The sequence below is a fragment of the Habropoda laboriosa genome, unplaced genomic scaffold, assembly GCF_001263275.1.
Source record: "Habropoda laboriosa isolate 0110345459 unplaced genomic scaffold, ASM126327v1 scaffold106, whole genome shotgun sequence".
NCBI lineage: Eukaryota > Metazoa > Arthropoda > Insecta > Hymenoptera > Apidae > Habropoda > Habropoda laboriosa.
In genome coordinates this window covers 273,890-296,707 of record NW_017100224.1, presented here as the reverse complement: position 1 = coordinate 296,707, position 22,818 = coordinate 273,890, and the positions used below count along the sequence as shown (strand labels likewise).

The following is a 22,818-nucleotide window of genomic DNA, read 5'->3' as shown; positions in this document are numbered from 1 at the left end:
TATTAATATAGGATAATAATAATTGAAACTGACGCAAATGATTCAGCGAACGAAATTTCATTTCGACGCCAAAGTAGATAAATAATTGTTACACGTTATTTTATCTATCGTAAGGTGTGCTCGTGTTAAAAAAAAATTCGGCTTTCACGAAATTCGAAGATTAAGCAGACGAGCAATAGAATTTACGTTTAATTGACAATTTAACAGGAGAAGTTGAAATGATGGTACCGTCTACCCAAGGATGGAATGCGAGTTGAACGACTATGGAATGCGGTTCTGCTTTCTCAAGGCCCCATAGGATAAATCTAACGATAGCCTCGCTCCGGTCTAGTCATGTTTTTCTCCCTTAAGAGAACAATCTGACAAGCCAACTTGGAAAACTATTCAGTTGGGAAAGAAATAGACGTTTCGTTCATCGTGATTTTTTTGGTAATAGAACGTTTTCTGTTAAATTCTCCATTTTCACATAAACTGCCATACACTACCGAATAATTGTAAATCGATTTCTCCAACAGACATAAATTCCAGGATAGTTGAACAATTTTCTAATGAATTTTCGAAACTTTATTCTTCCATAGAATCAATTTCATATGGTAAATCTTTGTATTTTATTCAGGAGGATGTACAAATAAAATTGTTATTCTTTCAGGAAACTTTAATTCTACGAAATTAAAACTGTAAATAACCAGAGGCGATAATAGAAACTAGGGAAATTCTTACTAGGGAAGTCCCTAGATTGTAACGTTGAAAACAACTGTAATTGGCAGGTTGATACGGTATAATAAATTTTGTCCGATCACAAATTTTTATACGCAATAGTCAAGAGAAAGGAAAAAAAGACCACTTAAATGTCACTCTCCATACAGAAATAGCCAGACCGTTCACCTAATATCACAAGAAAGCTCGTAGAATTAGTCCAAGAATGGCTAGCATATTATTCTGACTAGAAGAATGTGCAGAAACGAGCAAAGACATATTTTAAAATTCATAATCGAAGATAGAAAATTTCACCATAAAATTCAATTTAAAGACATTCTGTAAATATGTTAGGTCATATCCCGTAAGTTCGTGCCGAAGGCAACAAATATTTGAATAAAACTCGAAATAAATTCTACCGGAAAAATAGGAGAAAGTTGTGAAACGAGAAGGCGCCTAGGTTTTTCTATATCAAATTTAACGGTACGTTGGAAATATTGATCTAAGTTGTAAAATTGAACACGATAACCTAATAAATACGAACAATCCTAATGTAAAGATCGTAAATGTGCAAATACCTTTTTTACCATAGAATTTTCATTACTCGAAATTATTCTTGACTAGTAAATTATTGAACGTTCCTAACGAAACTCGTTCCTCTTACATGCAACAGCGTATTATATAAAACAGATCGTTCCAAGTATACATTTTTACGACGAAGTTATTGAAAGAAAATCGAGTGTGAAAACATTTATTTTACTATTAAGGGAAAGTGTGTTTTAAATAGTGATCTGAATTATAAAAATTCGACACGACTTATGGGATGACCTAATATAGTTTGCAAAGGTCTGAGTTTAAAAGAAATATCGTTAATTTGTCCCCGGCTGTGGTTGAACAACATTGGTAGGGGAATCAGGTAATGGAGTCTAACAGAAGAAGCGGGCAATCCCCGTAAGTCCCCTTTAGTAAGCAGAGCCAGCAATGAAACGGTACCGAATGTGCGACCATTCGTTTGTATTACCAATCTATTAGTAACACCGACGATACCTTCTGGTTCCAATTGAAAAGCGACGGATTCACCAAGATTTATCAGATTTATCATTCGTGTATAATAAATGCTTTGCATTGAAATTGATCAAAAGCATTGATAATTATTTAACTTTACGATCCTCAGATTACGATTCTCCCGGAAGCAATTTTTCAAATGATTAAAATTTCCCGGAACAACTGTTACATGCTTCAAAAATCTCTGAAAAACACGATTAACTTACATTCGGAAAAATAGTGTTTTCAATACAATTTTCATTTTTAACAGTGGAGGATTAAAGGTTTGACAAAGAAGCTCTGAATAATTTTCTTTATTAAATTCCCGACTGGCAAGAATCGATTGAAATAAATCTATCTTCCTTTCGTCGAACGGAAAATATCTAACAACAATTTTCGTAGAAATTTTGCGCGATTGTTCTACATCCTTCAGAAAAAGAGGAACGCGGCAATTACACCAATACATTAAGTTCTGCGAAGTATCGTACGTATGATCGTCGAATTAACAACATCAAACCGGTATCGAAACCAAAATAGTAGCGCTTCATTCATACCGGCCCGAGTAACGATTCGAATGCTCTCCACAAACGTCTAGTAGTGATGGGACTAAACATACGTCAAGTTCGATGTTTCGCGTTCTAATCCAAGTGTGCCTTCGAGACACATGTCCAATTGATTAGCGTTACATTTCGTTGCAGTTCTGTATGAATTATCTATCTACAAAGTGGGCCACGTGAAACAGGCTACCTAATTGTCTTCTTTAGCTACAGTGGTATGAGAACATTTTCACACGTAATTAAAATGGTTTCAAAGGATAAAATAAAATGGAAGACAAATTTCTTTACAATCTTTTCCTGTTTTCTTTATCTTAAGGTTATGTCGTCTTTTTAATATATTTCTTTCTACTGTAATTTAAACATGGATAATAACATAACCTTAAAATGACCATGGACTTTGAAATTTTAAATTAAACGTGAAATTTTCTTTCGTCTTTTGCCGCTTCTTTTATCAAAGAAGTCTTTCTTCCACCCTTTGGAGCCATTTAAACGACGTATAAAAATGTCCTGAAAATGCTGAGATTTCATTTCTCTCGTGAAATATTTCTTTTGGTCAGAAGATTTACGTATCGTGTAAGGAAACTATTACAGCCTTTAAATAAGTCATACTTGTTAGCGGGCCGTTGCGTGAGATACGCGAACCGCAAAATATCAATGAATCTCTGTAAAAATTGTTCCAGGCTTCTTTTAACGCGTTGCCAATCGTTTGAGGTTAATCTTCCATTATCCATCGTATACTTTGTAATAAGCATTTTGCTCGTATACCATTACCCCGTTATAGATACAAATATAATTCTCTTTATTTTCACAATTTCACGCGATCCGTGTCGATGGTGTGGCATTTTTCAAAAATCTTTCTGAATAAGTAATTTTTCCGGAAAGAATTTGACCGGTGATCGTAAAATTGGTTGTTAAGTAATGAAAAAGAAAAATATGTGAAATCGCAGATATAGGGTAACTTCGGGAGAGACGGACCGGGAAAGTATTTCCCACATTATCCGCCAGATATGGGAGAAAAAACACTGAGAGCCACGCTCGATCGCTTTCCGTAAAACAAATGTAAAACAGAAGAATACTGACGCGTTCCACATTTGCCGGATAATGCAGGAAATACTTGCCCGGTCCGTCTCTCCCGCCGGTCCATCCGTCTCTCCCGGAATTACCCTATCTATGCATATTCCTCAAGTTGCGTAGAACGCGAGGTTCCGAGCGAATATACAATATATACGATTTTCTTCTTTTTTAATTGCCGTTAAATTTTGTTTAAATTAAATGGAAAACGTGGGAAAGAAATTGGGAAAAATGTGGACGAACAATTGGAAAATCATTGAACGGATGGATTCCATCACTAGATCGTACGTTTCCTCGGGAAGCGTGGGTGGCAGTGAGATGGGGAAGAGGGAAGAGGTGTATCGGGAAGGATAGAGGGGAAAAGAGAGGGTTCCGGCGTAGGTGAGTTCTGCGTAACGCTCGTTATGCAAATGTGGATAGTAACATCGTACAAACGTTCATTGTAGATCGTAACACCGTTTGAACCTGTCTCTCTTATGCCATGCGTATTCGTCGAATCGCGCACAGCTGGAAGAGAAATGGTCGATGTGGAACACACGTTCGACATTTCATTTCTGAAAATCGTAACGGCGATTTGCAAACATTTCTTTGCGGTTTACAGATTCGGGCGGATCGTGAAAGAGTCTCAAGAGTAATTGGATCGCGCTGATTTCATGCACGGTGTTATTCGAACGTTCCGTGAACATTTTCGCGTCCTCGACATTTTCCATGCGTGCATTTCGCACGGATTTTCTAACCTTACGAATTTTTTTCGTCAACAAACCACTCGGAAGATCGAAATACGGAAAGAGAAAGAAAGTACTTTAAAATAGACGAGTTGTGAACACCTTTACGAGTAGTGTTATATGTCGCAGCGATTAAAACTCGAACGCAAAGTGTAGAACTGTAAAAATTGAATATATTCCTTAGCTTGATCGTTTAGTCGTTCGGATACTCGTTAAGCGAAATAAAAGAAAGGTTGATAGTAATTTTCTCTAATTGTCGACTGACCGAAACAAACGCCACCGAAATGGAAGCACACAGATCCCAGATGAGCTGGTGAATGAGTGTAAAGAGAACGCGGAACGGAGCATCGCGAAAAAAACGAGCAGCATCGAAGACCGGGACGTCATATCCGGGCGTGATAGATCAAGCCAAGGTGAGCAGAGGTCGTGAGCGGCCCTCTAATGAAGAAAATCTGCCTTGCATTTTAAAGGACTTTTTATCCCCCACCACGGTAACTCGTATCAATCCTTCGGAATCGAATTGCGCAAAATACCAGAACGCGAACTCTTCATCAGGTAAACAACCCACTTTTCTCTATCTTTCGCATTATCATATCTACTTTTCACCCCGAATTTTACTTTACTTAACTTCATTTACTCATCTCCGGACTTTAATTGGAATTTTATTCAATTTCGTCGAATTATCGTCGTCTCGTGTGAGTTCAGTTGAAAGTTTGCAAGCTACAGAGTTAATACGGTGTTCGATCGTGTCTACCGGAAGATGATATGCTTAACAGGAGATAAAATTTCCTTGTATCTATCTCGATGTTTAAAGGAGTTCAACCCCTTGGCTTACGATTCCTTTACCGATTATGCATGCAAACTATTTATTATTTAAAGTATCATACGTATATTTACAATTTGATCATTCTCGCTATTGTGAAATTACAACTAAATTTAGAATGAAATTAACAATCTTTGCTTTTCTCACACCTTCACCGAAATCTGTACCAGCAAGCCTCGTTCGTTGTTACAAGGCAAGGTGTTAGTTAACGTGTTAAATGTTTTACCTGGTTCGAAGTTCTTCTTCATCCGACGCCACTGTCTCGCGTAAACCAAAGCGGAGCATCCTGCGACAAGAAAAAAGAGAATGCAGGCACAAACGGCAAGTATCAACGCTCCGGTTTGCCAGTCCCACAGGATTCCCCCTTCTGAAGTGGGCGTGCTCTTCGAACGAGGCTCGTTCAATACCTAGAAATTCGTCGTTGAATTGACATTCGCAGTAATGATCGATGAATGTTATGATTACGTAACAACTTTGAATCGGTGAAAATTTCGTGTCGTTGTTCGAAATACGACTAACCAACAATGCTGTAGAACTCAACAAATTCTCCATTGTACCTGGTCCTTCGTTTTCGAACGGACATCTTGCTCCGTATTCTCAACAAACTCCTTTGACTCTTGTGTAATCTGTTGCTGGTCCAAGTCTGAAAACCTCCACAACATCTTTGAGGTGACCGCCTCGAGGCTTCTTTGACCAGTTTCCGGTCGTTTCCTGGCCGAAAGGAAAGACCAATCGAGCTCGAGAGCTGAGAATGGCCCGCAAATAGCATCCTTATAAAGTGTGCAGGGGCTCAATGTGAACTCAGGAGCACATGTGGTGCAAGGCCAACAGTTGGCATGCTCGACCGACCAAAATTCGAGACCTGGTTTACAGACCGGATATCGAGGAGCGGATGTCGAGCAGCCAACCTTGCGGAGACCGACCAATAGCAGCAGCACGGTCAACAGATATCCCCAATTGGGCTCCCGAGGCATCACCTGAAATCATTTTTATATTCATTGCCTTTCCCAAATTGTTCTTCGTGAATTATACTTAATTAATGCGTATCGTTCCTGCGAATAATGGAAAAGGTAGGTCTGTATGATAAGTAACTAGGGAAGCTTCTTTTCATAATTGCTTGCAATTCACGCGTTAAGAATATTCGAATAAAATGAATATATCCTGGAATGATATTGTGTACGAAAATTTCATTGCAATCGATGGATATAGTTTGGATAAAAGAGCGAAGATAAGAAGAGGAGAGCGTGCAGCAATCGTAGAAGGTATACACAGAGTAGTATTAAAATGCGTTACAAGTGAAAAAGGTCTAAATATGTTGGAAAAAGAAAAAAAAGAATATATGAAACAAGTTGAAGGAACGTGCCTCTAGAATTCAGATTATAAGTTTAAAAAAGACAAACTTTGTGAAGATTTAACGGACAAAATCGAAACTGACGCTTGTAACAGACTGTAAGAATGTAATGATATGTTACATTGTTATGGGATACTTAAAACTAAATTAGTATCCAATTTGAGTAATATTAAAAAGCAAATAATATTGAAACATCCGTTATTAGGGATAACTATAGTTTTGAATTTATCGATGATTTATTAATTGCAGTATTATTTCGTCTTAAATATACCCTGTATTCTCTAATGCTCTCCTCAAATTTAATGTTTGGATTTTGTAAATCTTTTAATTTTTACATTCATCTCAAAGCAGATCTTATGATATTATTTCGTTTAGAAATTTATTATTTCCAATTGTTTACATGCTTTTTATTCAACTGAATTTATTACTTCACTATTGTCTATTGTTTGACACGGGCGGCATGTTAAAAGAGTATTATTCTTCTTATTGAAAAATGCTGTGAAAATATTAAGAATATTTATAAAATTGATCAGTTTATAACGTACATAATAATCATAGACGCGCAACATCGTACGAATCGTTTAAATAAGATTATTTGTAATCTGTAATGATTTTTTCAAATGAATAAATCGTTCATGGGAAGAGCAACGTTTCTTTCAAACAATTCTTTGAAATAATCGAGCGTGTAAAGTAGTCGTTTAACCGGCAAAACCGGCCAGACCGTTTCCACTTCCGGCTCGTTCCGATGTAATTACATCCGTAGTTATATCGCGAGCATATAACCTTACGAGTGTGCGTACGCACGCGCATTACAATACTTTCGACATGAATCAATTGACCGCGATTCGGTCATAATTTCACTGCGATTATTACCGATATTTATTCTAATTAATCGTTGATGCCTAGCATTTTTAACGATACGACGAGCTCTTCGATAACTGCACACTTCGAAGATATTGAACATTTTCATTGAATTACATTTGAACATTACAAATTCGTTATAACCTCAATTCACAACCATTAAGATTTTCTTGAACAGAGTTTAATACATTTAAGACTAGCATCGCTAGATTTTAATTGATTATTAAATAAACGAAACGATAAGGAGTAGAAAATTGAGTCTCACAAATGGAAAGCGTACTATTCTATCTATAGTAAAGATTTCTCCCGGGCTGTTTAAAATTTGATGCGCGCGCTTCTGCCACTTGTATGTATTTGTCGATTGCGTAGCAATCATACGCAGTTCGCATGCTACATAAAATCATGGTAATACAAGCCGAATTATATACTGTAAATCTTGGTCGTTCTTTATTCAAATTCTTTAACATAACGTTAAAGAGTAATATTTTTGCGATAAAATCAAACAAATAATAATGCGTAAGTTCAATGACAAAAGTATTATAATTATTAATAAATTGTTCGTTATTTGAACAAATATGATTTGAATCGCTCACGATGTATGTCACTTGGCCAAAAGTATAATTATTATTCCCCATGATAATAGTTTTATCAAATAATTATTGTACTATTATTAACAGATTGTATTCACTATTTTAGATTTCTCGTTCTTTAATAATAAATATAATAAATCATTTTTAACTGTTTTGCGATATAGAACAAAGTTTAATCGATCAACACTCGCATTCGTTCTTAATTTGTCAGTATCATAATAATTACCATTAACATATCATCGCATTACCATTAATAAATCTCATTGACATTCCGTGTGTTCATTGTGTCATTGAATATACATATGGAATTCGGGTAATACTATTTCGTTACATTTTAACTACTATTTTTTAGCTTAACTACTACTTCTACTATTTTTCTTTCAACACTTTTTAACTTTTTAATGCACCATACAAATACGTAACACACACACACGCACGCGTACCGTACACACTTAACGTAAGTTAGTAGATATGAAAGAAATCGTCGTTCGAAGTACTTTTTTAAACTATATTTCGTTGAATAAATGAAATATTACCAAAATTTTATAAGTGCAAGTAATACAACAAAATCATAATGAAACATATAGATTAACAGTAAAATAATAATACTTAGTCGAAGTAAATCGACACTTAAATGATTGGAATATTCATTAAAATAAAAAACCGTATTTGTATAAAAAATACATGTATATATAATTATACATACGCTGCCTTCGATAAATTCAGTTCTGTCATGACGTAATCCAATCGATGTATCCAAAATCAATCACCAGGAGAGCAACCAACAAAATATCCAAAAGTCACAAAAAATCATTGGGCTTTCCATTCGAACGAAATCGTGAATAATTAGACATATTAAAATGCAAATAAAGAAGGTGGTGTTTCAAAAATCTCCGCACACCACAGATAGAAGCGCACCACCCGCCGACCGCCACACGACTGACTAGACTGGTTATTCTAATTTCCGCCCACGATCCTCTCTTGGAAAGAGAAGAAGTTTGAAAGCAAGAGAGAGATAATAAAAAGAAAGCGTGAAGAGAAACTTAGAGATTGAAAGAAGATGAAAGAGGATAGATGGAGCCACGTGGTGGAATAAAATAACATTGCTTTAAACATCGTGACTAACAGTATAGTTTTTAATAAAAAATAAATAATGCCATATTAATTTTACTACAACATTTCATTAACTTTAGTAACACAAACTTTATTGATCATAATCCTATAATTATCAAAATATGAACATTAAAAATAGCTTTCATCTAACTTTAGTATTTTTATTCAAATATCACCTCGTTAATAACATACAATTTACATAGCTGCATAACAAGTAATAAACTTTATTGTGTAGTACGTATCATTTGCGAAAAAAAGTATTTTAAAACAGTTGTGTATATATCATAAGTGTAATTTTAACTAACTTATTCTCTAACAAACTAATTTCATTATATTTTGACTAATTTTTTCAATATTTATTATAAAATCCCTTTTTCACATGGTTCTTGGACAAATGAGTCAATGAAATTATGCAATTTATTAGTGTCAAAATTCACATTGTTATTAAAATAATTAACGTAGACAAGATACTATTCATGGCAAATGCAATAAACAGCAAATATATGTAATTTTAATTATTAATAAATATTTCAACTAAAATTACATTTAAGACTTAATTTTTCTTTGTTATGTCAATGTTTATATAAATTATACATAAATAACTGTATATTGGACGTTAAGATTAGTCAATACTAGACATAACTCGAAAAACATTTCACACTTCTCATTTACAGATAAACACTAATTTATCAAATTTACTACAAAAAGAATGATAGTTTTTCTACTTTCGCGCCATCTTGAATTTCTGTATAATTGACTCGTGAAAAAACAGTGACGATCTAGTTATGAAAACAGAAACTAAAGTAAAGCAAATTACCGGTAAGATAAATTTATAGAATATATTCTTTTATTCTGAAAATGAATATTGACTTTTCATTAAATAATTTTTTACCTACCATTTTTTTTATTGAAGTCAATTTTGAAATTTAAGCACTAACTATAATTGTGATTTTGTTTGCTTTTATCAATAATTTTGTAATAAGAGTACCCAGATTTCGAAATATTTGTACATTTCACTCATTATACAATTTTTTATAATAGGGACCAATGTTCAATAATATTAAAATACAATTAAACAGTTCTAACCTTAAAATCTAATTCTACGTATTCATAAGTCAAATAAAAATATTTAGCTTCAATTTTTAAGTTATTAATGTTTCGAATTCTTATACTAAATTTTATTTGTTAATAATTTTATTGACATAAATATAATTTCTTTAAAAACTTTAAAAACATGTAACTAGTAACAGTGCAAATAACAAATTGAATAGATAGCTATTATTGTGATAATCAAATTTGGAAGTAGTATATTTATATTGGGAAACATAAAAACAATAAATTTTGATAGATTTCACAAAATAAAGTTAATTATCAATTTACTATGAAAGTTTCTTAACTATCAGTTAATTCGTACATTAGTTAATCTGATTAAGCAATCTTTTGTTTACAATGTTGTGGTAATGTTTTAAACGTTTTCAGATTCCTCTAAAGAGGCTTCGACAAAGCAAGCTGTTTTAACAGTTACAGTGATTTTTATTACCTCTTTATCAGCTTTGCTTTACGTGTACACTAGTTTTCCAAAACTAACAGAGTAAGAATAACTATAATACAAACTATGTAAAAAAGCATTTAAACTTGTTATTTATTTCAGAGATGAACAGCAACATATGAAGTTACCATTTCACATTGAAGATGCTAAAAATTTGGGTAAACTCTTAGGACGATATAAAGATCTTTATTACTTTCAAGTGCTAGCTGGATTATTTATTACATACATTTTGTATCCTTCAGTATTTAATCTTCTATAATTACAATCATTTAAAATTTATCTATATAACAATGTTCTGTTTAAAATGTAATCATTTTTTATGTTAATTTATAATTACCAAAAAGTTCAATTTATAAGATACTCTAGAATTCCTTAACATCAATACAGCTTACAAACTTTTGCTATTCCAGGTTCTATTTTCCTTTCAATCCTTTCTGGTTTTCTTTTTCCATTTCCTTTAGCTTTGGTATTAGTATGCAGTTGCAGTGCAGTGGGAGCATCACTTTGTTATCTTCTCTCATCCATGTTGGGACGTAGAATACTTTTTAAATATTTCCCAGAAAAAGCAAGGGTGTGGACATTAACAGTGAAGAAGCACAAACATCACCTTTTCAACTACATGCTGTTTCTTCGAATGACTCCATTGTTACCAAATTGGTTTATCAATTTAGCTAGTCCTATAATTGGAGTGCCTCTTGCACCGTTTGCTGCAGGCACATTTTTTGGAGTGGCTCCACCATCGTTTGTTGCAATACAAGCAGGTCAAACATTGCAAAACTTAACTTCATCTTCTGATGCATGGTCATGGACGAGTATTATAATATTGTGTGTATTTGCTATACTATCATTAGTACCTGTTTTATTTAAGCAAAACTTGCAACAGAAGTTTGGTTTCAATTTTATTAATAATATTGAAATAAGTTCAATATGATTTAACTTTTACAAAATAAGCTGTGAAAATATTCCTTAATCTAGATTAACTTTAAAATCTCTTAAATTTCTCATTAAATAAAGTTTTTTAGTATTCAATATTACTACTTACACTATTCAAGAAAGTATACAGAACTTCAATGCTATTAAATTTCTTACATTCCTGTAAACTAGTTTTCCTGTCAATTCTGTATGTCAATTTTTTTATTTTTCTACCTATTTTTCTACATTATTTTTCTTCTAACAATTATTTATCACTAAAATATAATTGCATAATATGAGCACAAATTGAAACTGTTATTACGTAAATGTTAACATATTATTAATTTAGTTGATAAAGACTTGAACAGAATCAAACAGTAAAAAAATGATTTAAATTAAAAGGAATGAAATAACAAGTAATATAACTATATTAGTGGAATGAAATTCTACATACTTATGTACAAGTAACTTAATTATTTAAAGACATAATTTAGCAAAAAGAAGTCATATAGCTAATAGTAATACTAGTTGAATTTAAAGCTGGAAGGCTGATGGGTCGCCAATACCACCAATTGTACCACACTGAAAAAATATAACTTTGACAGTGAATTGTTTAAGTAATATTATATTGTCATTTAAATAAGAATAATTTTATTCAAATGTTAAAAATGTTTTGTTGAAGCTGTGTTACATTAACAATAGATAATTTAGATAGTGAAATACGAATTAATTAGTTAAATCAATTATAACGTAAAATACTTACATGTTTTTCCAACAGACAATAATATTGTGAAAGATTTACAAGATGCAATACATTCTGGACTTGATATCATTTTTATTAATCTCGAACCACTTGTACACCTTATCACTACATTACTGCATTCTGGATTTGGCTAGTTTTAAAAGTTAAATTTGTTAATTAAAAAGTTATTTTACACCTAACATGACAATATTCTTGTAGTCTGTTAATAATTGAAACAACATAGCAAAACTACGTTAAATAAAACAATATAACATTATACTAAAAAATATTGTATTTTATTATTTAAGCAATAACTAATATTTTTATTATTTACATTAATTTCTAAGAAACAATGGTTCATGCAAACAAAAAATTTAAAATAAAATAATTTCTCACTAAACGGTAAGGTGGAGATTTTGGTTCATCAAAAAAAATAAATTTTTCTATACTTTGTTCCCACCAATTTGGTATGTCTATAGGTTTTGGAAATAATTTTCTTAAACACCTTCCTGCTGCCATACGATTAATTCTCCATGTAATATGGTTATTTAAATTATTTGAAGGATTTAAACCTGTTTTATTTTCCATAATATCTCGAATATTTCTAAAATAATATATTTTTTTATTCCAGAAAAACATATTTTTATTTTCTTTTATTTAATATATCTCTATTACTTTACTTCATATATATTACCTATAAGTTAAATTATTAGAAAATACATTCATAGCATCTTTTTCAAATATTTCTGAATGTTCCCACAATAATTGTTGTACATTTTCCATATGAACTTCTGAAATATTTTCTGTTTTTGTATAAGGAATTCCAGGATTAAATGATCTACATATATGATGATTAGTTAAGTCAGGAATAAAATGTACAACATTGCAGGGCCAACAATCCATATCGTTCACATAAAAATATGGATTTTCCAATATACACCATTCATCATACAATTCTAAAAAATAAAGATATAAATGAGATAAATCGAATAAAAACAATACAAAATTTTAATAGAAAAGAAAACTTCTTCAATATGTTATTCACAATATAACATTTGAATTATATTGTAACATACTTCCAAAGTTTCATTATTGTACATTACTTTATATCAAATAATGTAAGTAGAATCAAAAAAATACTAATCTTTGATATTCTAATATACTTTTATTATACATGGTTTTCTGATAACTTACATTTTATTTTGTATGTATAGGTAATACTATGCTATTATGATACACAGTATTAACATTGGTAAATTCATAAGAACAACATAATTTTAATAGTAACAAAACATTAAAAAAATGATAAAGTTTAAGATTTGTATGAAATTTATTAATAACGTTAATTTAAAATAAACAATATTACCTACATACCAGATAAAGAAGGATAATGTTGAATTATTGGTACAGCTATTTTTCTAACTAATTTTAACCCTGGATAAATGGAATTCTGCAAATTCCTCAATAGTGTAACTGTTACAAATTTGTGATCAAAAAATATAAAGCACATAACTATTGTGAATAAAATTATAATCATGTTTTTTACACAAAAGAAGATAGAACATTTTTTTTCTTTCTTTTCAAGAATATGAAAACAATTTTGTAAAGATTTATCGACTTCAGTTTCGGAAATACCATTTTCGCGAGCATACTGATGAATCTTTTCTAATTTTTTTTTGTATACTTCTAAATTTACCATTTTTTGAAAAACAGAAGGTAAAAACAATAAGAGAATAGTTACAAACTACAATTTTATTAATAGGGCCTTAAAATATATAAATACATATATACAATAAAGCTTGTAAGTTTAACAAACATTTATAATAATTATAATCAAACGTAAATCAGTCTTTCCACAAAATGTCTATGCATAGACGCCTTCAGATTAACAAAGCAAGGATGAAGTTTCAGGTGGGCCTTAAAGTCTAGAAGTGGGAGATCAGGAAAAATTGTGACGTCTTCTTTGTTAATCAGCCAATGGCAGTAGAGTAAGACTATCGCACTTACTCTTTCGTGAATAGTCACGTGCTGATTTTCGTGGCGCGGCAACAATCGGTCAATCTGTGGTGGCATGTTTTTTTCATTTTAATCAGAAATTTTTGTCGATGGCGGTCATAGTCCTGCATTATTTTTAACACGTTCGCTGATACCAGAAAATCGATAGCACATTGGGCAATACATTCTGGACCAAATATGCTGCATGGGTGACAGCGAACGTGTTAACTATCGAGTCTTCTTCACATTCTTGTAATTTACACGCAACACTTTTCAAACAATAATCGATGCAATTTTAAAAGTTTCCTGATAATTTATTATCGGCAGCTGATTGAAAACCATTCCTCTGAACCTTTAAGTACTTACCTATACTGCAACTTCCCCTTAAGCGGTGGTAGTGTAGAACCGAAAAGTAATGGGGATAGCTTGACCAGTATCTACTGTGTAAAGGATCATCAAAAAGCGTTACATCTTGAGACTTCTCTTTGTGAATCTCATCGATCTTTGTCGAGTCCTTAGAATTAACGCAAATGCACGGCAAAGGTAATTCTATGTGAAAGGGCGTACGAAGCCGTTTCACATAGAGCCACCGCCGTTGTGCGTTTGCGTTAGGCTAAGGTATCGGGCAAAGTGGATGAGACTCGGTGTATTTACGCTTTGCATGTACCTGGATTAAGCAATGCATTTTACAAGCAAAAACACATTGATGCGTACTCGGGTGATTAAATATTAGTATTACAGTTATTTGATCATTTTTTAATAAAAATATAAAAACTAAATATTTTTGATCTTATATTATAACTGCAATAAATATTTTTATTTTATTTTATAACTGCATTAACCAAAAAACAAATTAAAATTGTCTATTATCTTTGACTGAATCTTGTAATTATCTTTGTCTATTATCTTTCACATCTATTATCTTTGATTGAAGATCAAGATTGTATTTTGAAACTTGGGATTATTATGAATAATGGATAAATAACTTATTCATTATGATTACAAATTATTATTGAAACTTGTATATTCTTTGACTCCAAATAAAACAATAAACTTTTCGTTAATAATTCTACTTTTCTAAACGTAAAATATAAATAAGTACAGTGTAAAACGAAACAATTATACTTTATGAAACAAATGTTTAATATTTTATAGAATATTTTTTGTAAAATAAACTAACACATGAGAACCTTATTAAAAGCTCTTTTAAATGCCCTAATTATTTAATTATAATTTACTCTACCTCATCATATAAATTTCGTACTTGAAAATTATTTAAACCACTGATTTGTTAATATTATCTATTTACTTTATTTTATTTTGATCTACTCAAACATATTTCTAAACAAATTTTTTATATATTCTCTATATTTGTGCATGATTTTTTTCATATTTTGCAAAGTCAATCATTTGTTTGTGAATTTTTCATTTACAGTTGCTTCGAAAAGTTGTGTGTTGAACACACTATGTATTACTTTTTATACAAATAATCACACAAACATATTTATTGCACATGAATTCATTAACGATTTTAGCGTTGTATACAAATACTTTAACAATATGAAAATTGTCTAAAATTCTGGTGTTTGCTGTTGATTAAAATAAAATTTATTATTTGTTTTGCAACAATAATTAAGTATAATGTACTTACATTTTACTCTATAAATGATTTTATAGATAACAAATTTTAAATAAATTATAAAGACTTTAAGAAAACCTGAGAGTGCTTTATATAACAGAAATAAATTTTAAACAATAATTACTATTGTCTTACAATTTATAATACATAATTTTAATAAGTCTTAAATTATGCATTTTTGTATCTATTGTGTAACCATAACAAACACCAGTTCTATTATTCCTTAGTGTCTAACTACAAAAGTTTCATTATTTATATTTCTTTCCATATAATAAAATATGATATTCTTTTTATAAGAAACATTATATTTAATATTTCTATCATTATATTAGTCTTTTCAGTACCAAAGTTTACCATTGATGTTTGTATAGTGTTGGAGCATATGTAATTTCATTTGTTTCTTTCATCAATCGTCTGATTCCGTGCTGCGCTAAGGCAGCTTATTCTTCGAAGTTATTTTTTTCCTGAACCACCCTGAAAAATGCATTAAATGTAGTTAATATTTTATATAATATTTAAAAAATGCTATATAAATATAAATCAAAACAATTACATTTTGTACAATTGTTCCACCAGATACAAAATAGAAAATTTATTTTTCTAGTCAATTAATTATTAATTTCGCTACTCTTAATATGCATGGACTTTACATTTTACGAAAGTAGATTAGGATGTATCTGCTGGAAATGAAAATTTGTAGTATACATCTAATTAACTTTTTGCGTGCTTATTTATATTAATTTTGCATAGTATTATTGTATGTTTTTTGTTTGCAAATAATACTATGTAAAATATTAAGAACATAAAGCAATAAATTAGCACACAATGTTAAAATTATACTGAACAGAAACCATCACCATACATAAAAGCAATATTAAAGATGTTAGTTAGTAAAATATTTGTTGCATATGTATCTACACATATAGATGTTACTACAAGCAAAAATATAAATAAGTGAATAATATTCATGCTATTCGAATTTTCAAAAAAATGAAAAGACTTAATAATACAAAACTAATTGCACTTAAATTATTGTTCTTCAATTATTTTCTTTTCATGACATAATATCACAAAATATAGATCAAACAGCATGAACTTAACAATATAGCAGAACAATATTAATTTGTTATATAAGCACGTTTCTTATTAAATACTGTGGCTGCTAAAAAAAATATAGTATGTTTTGTCCAACATCCATGTGAACCATCTGTAAAAAAAAGTTAATTAAAACATATAAGAGCAAAAGCGATGCAAATGTACCAAAACAATAATGATGAAAAACTATCAACGACTTAAATCAATATAAAATCATATAATTAATTTGATAACATAAAATTTCTTCATAGTGTGCCCTTTACCCCAGTGTTTGTGTTCGCAAAATTTGATCCACATGTAGCTATGCATGTTCTTTGATACCCATCATCTTCGCATCGCTCCTTTCCACATCGGTAATGTTATAAACTTTTGTTCATCATTGTACAAATGTTCTATATCTATACAAACAATAACACGCTTTCTATAAGTGAATAGCTGATTTAGAAAAATTGATTAATTTCCTTATTATCCATAAGTCACTGATGTACTGGAAAATTATGTGGTGAATATATTACTGTACTTCATACTAGTATAAATAATATTTTTTAAATTTTATAACTTGTAAGATTTGATGTAATTGGGAATAAAAATATATAATTGATCTCTATTGGTATATGTATAGGACAGACAAGATGCAAGACATCCAAAATGCATTATGATAATCAAATAAAGTATAAAGCTAATGAGTTCTAAACACTGTGCAACATTTTTCTGGGGACACACACATTATAATAGCTCTTAACTTAAATTAGCTAAGAATAAAAAATGATTGTTGAACATATTTTTAAGAAATTTTAGAATCTTTAATTATACAATGTTTTAATACGAATAAATTTAGAATATAATTTTTATTTTTATCAAAGGATCAAAAACTTCAATACAGAGTAATATCTTTTAACCTGAATTATTATGCTAATATCCAAAATAATTTGAAAGTGTATTTTTTAAAATACATTTGAAATATAACTAATCTACATTTTTACAAATTTTAAAAAGCAGATAATGTTAAATATATTATAAATCACTTGACTTTTCACGTATTTTGAAGAATAGCTTAATTACTTAATAATTACATTTGTTACCGCTTCACTGTAAAAATGCTACTAATTGTAAGCAAATAATAATAGTGCCCATTAAAATAAGAACAATATTTTTTTAATACTACGAAAAATAATGTGTGCAACGTAAATTAATATTTTAAAATAAACTATAATAGTAAGACGTGGCATAAACTGCTAATAGCAGCCTACCATCAACCCTTTCAAAAGAAGGAAAAGTTCCAGAATCTCATATTTTGATTTGCATACCTGCGAATCTGCGCCGTTTTGCCATGGGTTTCTTAGTGGACTGTCAGAACAATCAAAATAACAAAATTGTTATTCATAGTTATACCGTGAAATTTTATATGTCAAAACAAATGTTCTTATTAATTGTAGTCATGATGAGCTGCTGCTGTATCTCAATAATAATTGCTAGTTCAAAACATTTGTGAATATTCTTTTCTCCTTTATGAAACAAACACTGGGACAAAGGGATAAGTATGTTGTTACACAGTTTGCATTGAATTTTCCGGAATAAAATTGCCAATAATTGAAAATCTTACTTTGCTGTAGGACACGGCTCTACAATGCAAGATCTTCTATAAAATAATAATTTATTCTCACATTTAAAAAATAATATTGCACACATATAAAATTGGATGCTTCCTGCTATATGTATGCAGGGTAAGGCAACATAAAGCGTGATAGTTCGATATTATCAAAAATATTGGTGACACAAAAAAAAGGCGTTAAGAAAACCTAAAGTATTCTAGGGGACAAATTTTTTCACGTAATTTAATTTTTTGTATACTAAAGGGTGAAAGACATTTCAAAGTCATCACCTTTTTTTTTTAAATGGAACTGTATATTTTTTAATACACGTACGTATAGTCCACATCAAGACGAATTCAACGGTTATAGTCACTCAAGGTCAATCAAGATCACAGGTAAAAAGAAAAAAGTTGTTATGTCTTTCTAACTGCGTCTATTTTTAATACTACAATATTTCTTATTTACAGTATTTACAATCATTGCAGCAGATGTTCGAAATGTTGGCCTCTTACTTGTAAACATTTCGTGATCCTATGGCAAAAGAATAATCGCACTCTATTCAAGATCTCCGGTATTACTATAGGCGGTGGCTATGGTACTCGGTATCCGCGTCCTATCCATTTTTGAGGAAACATTTCATGCATTACTCCTTTCGAACATGCAGCAGCATAGTATGGTGGGGCAACCTGTTGCATCCACATTGTAAGATGCACATTTAGAGGTATGTACTTCCTCTACTAACTGTGGAAGTTTGTCTCGTAGAAAATTTGCATACATTTGCCCTGTTAAACGATCTTCACAAAATGCTGCCACACCAAACATTAATGGACCATGGATACTGCAATGGAGTAGTTCTTAACCATCGGGGATTTTCCCCTGACCAATAATGCATATTATGCCGGTTCCTATTTCTAATATTTATAAAACTTGCTTCGTCAGAAGACAGTATATTTGTTAAGAATGAGTTGTCTCGATCCATTTTTTCATTTATCCACAAATGCAGAAATGTATTTGTTTCATGTAATCACTTTCGATTAGCTCTTGAGGTAAAGAAATGCGATAAGGATGAAAACACTCATAATGTAAAATTCTTAATACAGACCTTTGACTAATTCAACTTTCTACTGCTATGCGTCTGCTACTTGAATGTGGATTAATATTTAGTTTTTAGTTTTTCTTTCCAGTATCCAGAACGCCATTCGTGATTTAAGCAAACGATTAGGATAACGTTCAGAGTACAACCGTGCTGCAATTTTTTCGGCACTCGCCTAACAACATAAACATATCGAAAGCTTCTTGAAACTCACTCAGTTTTCACGAATATAAGTGCTTTGCAATAATTACGCTACAACTAAAGACAAGAATGTTTTGAAACAACGTAACGATGTTGTTAAGCAAAAAAGAAAAAAACAATTGCGAAATGTTTACAAATCTGAGACGAAGCATCTGCTCAAACGATTAATATTACAAATAGATGCTGTTGGAAAGACAACTTTTTTTCACCTGTGACCTTGATTGACCTCGAGTGACTATAACCGTTGGATTCGTCTTGATGTGGACTATACGTACGTGTATTAACAAATATACAGTTCCATTTAAAAAAAGAAGGTGATGACATTGAAATGTCTTTCACCCTATCGTATACAAAAAATTAAATTACGTGAAAAAATTTGTCCCCTAGAATACTTTAGGTTTTCTTAACGACATTCTTTTGATCACCAATATTTGCAATAATACCGAGCTGTCACGCTTTATATACCTCACCCTGTATATGCTACTTACACTTCATTTTTCAAAGAAATTAAAATGCATACAGTCAGGAACAAAAGTATTGGCACATCTGGCTTTTAATTATATAAACGTTTATAAATCAAAGGAAAAACAAAATACTGGATTAATTTTTTTATCAATCATAACTACTGGATCTATAATTTTAGGATATTATACATATTGCATCTTGGTTAATTACATAGTAAAAAAAAAAAAGAAGATAAAATATACATTAATAGTAGTTTTTACTGAGACAAAAGTATTGGCACACTTATAAATTTATATCATATTATTGTTTAATTTATGTGTCTAATATTTCGTGTGTAACCCCTTATTGTTTATAACTGCCTTTAATCGACTTGGCATTGAATGTCCCAATTTTTTTGTAGTTTCTGGGCTTATTTTATTCCATTCCATCATCAGTACGTCTTTCAATTGCTGTTTATTTCTTATGTAGTAATTTCGCACACATTTTTCCAAATAAGCCCAAGGATGCTCAATTGGGTTCAAATCTGGGGATTGTGGTGGGGTTGGTAACGTATGTGGGGTATTAAAAACGATCCACTTCCGTACTAAATAATCGGTATCCTTGGAGTCGTTGTCTTACTGGAAAATAAATTTTATTCTTTAAAGTATCCAAATAAATACATCGATCCATTGTACTGTCAATAAAGACAAGTTCACCGACACCGCTTGAGCTTATGCAACTCAAAATCATTACCCCACCACTCTCGTGTTTCACAGTATACTCTGTACAGGGTGTAAAAAAATGAATGGTCACGGCTTCAGGGGGTGAATCTACACCCTTATATCAGTAGACATTTGTAAAAAAAAAATTTCCGCAAAATTGTTTGTAACATTGAAAATTAATGTAAAATTTTTTTTTACATCAACGTATTCTGCTCGACGAGAAGAGAAAATGTCTGAAAGGAGCTATATGCCGCTAACAAATAGTTTCCGAGATAAACGTTGATAAAGTTTGGCAACGATTTGATTGTGTATAGAGCTATACGTATAGGACCTACTGACTTACTGACCTACTAACGCTCTGCCATTTGGTACGATCTAGCCGTGTAGGACACGCTCGGTATAATGGTGTGCATGCCCCTACATAAACGCCGCTTGGTTCAGGCCTGCCTTCGAGTTTAGACCTTGCTGTCCCTTTAAACGGCGTTTGTGTAGGTGCACGCACACATTATATCGAGCGTGTCCTACAGGGCTAGATCCTACCAAATGGCAGAGTGTTAGTAGGTTAGTAGGTCAGTAGGTCCTATACGTATAGCTCTATACACAATTAAATCGTTGCCAAACTTTATCAACGTTTATCTCGGAAACTATTTGTTTGCGGCATATGGCTCCTTTCTGACTTTTTCTCTTCTCGTCGAGCAGAATACGTTGATGTAAAAAAAAATTTTACATTAATTTTCAATGTTATAAACAATTTTGCAAAAACTTTTTTTTACAAATGTCCACCGAACCAAGGGTGTAGATTCACTCCCTGAAGCCGTGACCATTAATTTTTTTACACCCTGTACATTCTTTGACTCTAGTTGGGTGTTAGGACGTCTTCAAACTAAAATTCGCACCTATTATTTTTAAAAATGTTAAATTTAGACTCATCAGAAAATAGCACAGTGCTCAAAAAGTCATTTTTCCTTGTAATGTAATCATTCGCAAACTTTAATCTTTTATCCCGATTAATTTTATTGATAGTTGGCTTTCGTCTCGCAACACCCGACTGATACTCTGCATTGTTCAATACTCGACGAGTAGCTGTTTTATGAATATTTTTGTTAAATGTTTCGTTTACATTCGCTGCTATTTCCGAGGCGGAACTGCTGGGTTTTTCTTGAGCAATATTAATAATTTTTCTTTTTTCTCGCACACTCAACGTTTCAGGACGACCAGATCGCGCAGCGCTTGGACAATTTTCCGTATTAGAAAATCGTTTAATAATACTCCCAAATGTAAGACAATTTCTGTTCTCTACATTTGCTATAGACGAATACGAATGTCCTTAATTAAATAAATTTAATATTTTCTTTCGTTGTTTAACAGTCGTTTCTGTCATTTTGCACGTTTTCACGTTAACTTCTAAAAATAATTGACCAACTAATAAACAGATGAATGTTATCGACTCCAGGGAGTTCCCCGAAAGTATACGTACATCATACCAACATTATAAAAATTTCACTCTGCATGTTATTTTAATGAGTTAATACTTTTGTTTCAGTAAAAATTGCTGTTAATGTACAGTTTATAATTTTTCTTTGTTATGTAATTAACCAAGATGCAATATGTATAATATCCTAAAATTATAGATTCAGTAGTTATGATTAATACAAAAATTAACCCAGTATTGCGTTTTCTCTTTGATTTATACGCGTTTATATGTATAATTAAAAGCCAGATGTGCCAATACTTTTGTTCCTGACTGTATGCAGTATGTAAAATGCTATTAGTATGTAAAATACTATTAACATATATTTTTTGCTGGATATACTGCGATTTGTAATTTATCAAATATTACGAATATTACTCAGTTTCTACTTCCGTACCTATAAATTTTGTAAATAAGTGTAGTACGAAAATGTAAAGAAATATTAAGAACTTTTACAGATACTGCTACTTCAATTTTTAATTCAAGTTATATAAAATTAACAATCTAGAGCTAATATTTACATATAAATACA

At 31.2% G+C, this 22,818-nt stretch overlaps 4 protein-coding genes across 5 annotated transcripts in view; 1 reads left to right on the top strand and 3 right to left on the bottom strand.

The window, feature by feature from the left end:
- Positions 1-8,477, bottom strand: part of LOC108571066 (tumor necrosis factor receptor superfamily member wengen) — a 12,248-nt gene extending 3,771 nt beyond the window's left edge. Inside the window, exons 1-3 of the mRNA XM_017933036.1 lie at positions 8,425-8,477; positions 5,474-5,893; positions 5,143-5,323 (exon numbers count right to left, since the gene is read on the bottom strand). Coding sequence (XP_017788525.1) covers positions 5,143-5,323; positions 5,474-5,890 — 598 coding nt within the window. The 5' untranslated portion in view covers positions 5,891-5,893; positions 8,425-8,477. The remainder of the gene's footprint in view (positions 1-5,142; positions 5,324-5,473; positions 5,894-8,424) is intronic.
- A 1,096-nt stretch (positions 8,478-9,573) lies between these two features.
- LOC108571065 (transmembrane protein 41 homolog) lies at positions 9,574-11,311 on the top strand. The gene is made up of 4 exons (XM_017933035.1): positions 9,574-9,650; positions 10,311-10,422; positions 10,483-10,611; positions 10,768-11,311. The coding sequence occupies exons 1-4, from the start codon at positions 9,617-9,619 to the stop codon at positions 11,309-11,311; spliced, it is 819 nt and encodes a 272-aa protein (XP_017788524.1). The 5' UTR covers positions 9,574-9,616.
- Positions 11,312-11,652: 341 nt separating this feature from the next.
- On the bottom strand, positions 11,653-13,733 carry LOC108571135. The gene is made up of 5 exons (XM_017933114.1): positions 13,409-13,733; positions 12,729-12,990; positions 12,431-12,638; positions 12,056-12,185; positions 11,653-11,874 (listed from the first exon to the last, which is right to left on the bottom strand). The coding sequence occupies exons 1-5, from the start codon at positions 13,731-13,733 to the stop codon at positions 11,783-11,785; spliced, it is 1,017 nt and encodes a 338-aa protein (XP_017788603.1). The 3' UTR covers positions 11,653-11,782.
- Positions 13,734-16,044: 2,311 nt separating this feature from the next.
- The window catches only part of LOC108571090 (kinectin-like), an 18,314-nt gene continuing 11,540 nt past the window's right edge, over positions 16,045-22,818 (bottom strand). For both annotated transcript variants that reach the window (XM_017933062.1, XM_017933063.1), the window contains 2 exons: positions 18,071-18,110; positions 16,045-16,142 (listed from right to left, as the gene is read on the bottom strand). In XM_017933062.1, coding sequence (XP_017788551.1) covers positions 16,099-16,142; positions 18,071-18,110 — 84 coding nt within the window. In that variant the 3' untranslated portion in view covers positions 16,045-16,098. The remainder of the gene's footprint in view (positions 16,143-18,070; positions 18,111-22,818) is intronic.

Coding starts and splice junctions, on each gene's coding strand:
- LOC108571065 (XM_017933035.1), top strand. CDS start 9,617: ATGAAAACAGAAACTAAAGTAAAGCAAATTACCG. Junction 9,651..10,310: donor TAAAGTAAAGCAAATTACCG/GTAAGATAAATT, acceptor AAACGTTTTCAG/ATTCCTCTAAAGAGGCTTCG. Junction 10,612..10,767: donor TTATTTATTACATACATTTT/GTATCCTTCAGT, acceptor ACATCAATACAG/CTTACAAACTTTTGCTATTC.
- LOC108571135 (XM_017933114.1), bottom strand. CDS start 13,733: ATGGTAAATTTAGAAGTATACAAAAAAAAATTAGAAAAGATTCATCAG. Junction 12,639..12,728: donor TCTAATAATTTAACTTATAG/GTAATATATATG, acceptor ATATTATTTTAG/AAATATTCGAGATATTATGG. Junction 12,186..12,430: donor AATCTCCACCTTACCGTTTA/GTGAGAAATTAT, acceptor TTTTAAAACTAG/CCAAATCCAGAATGCAGTAA.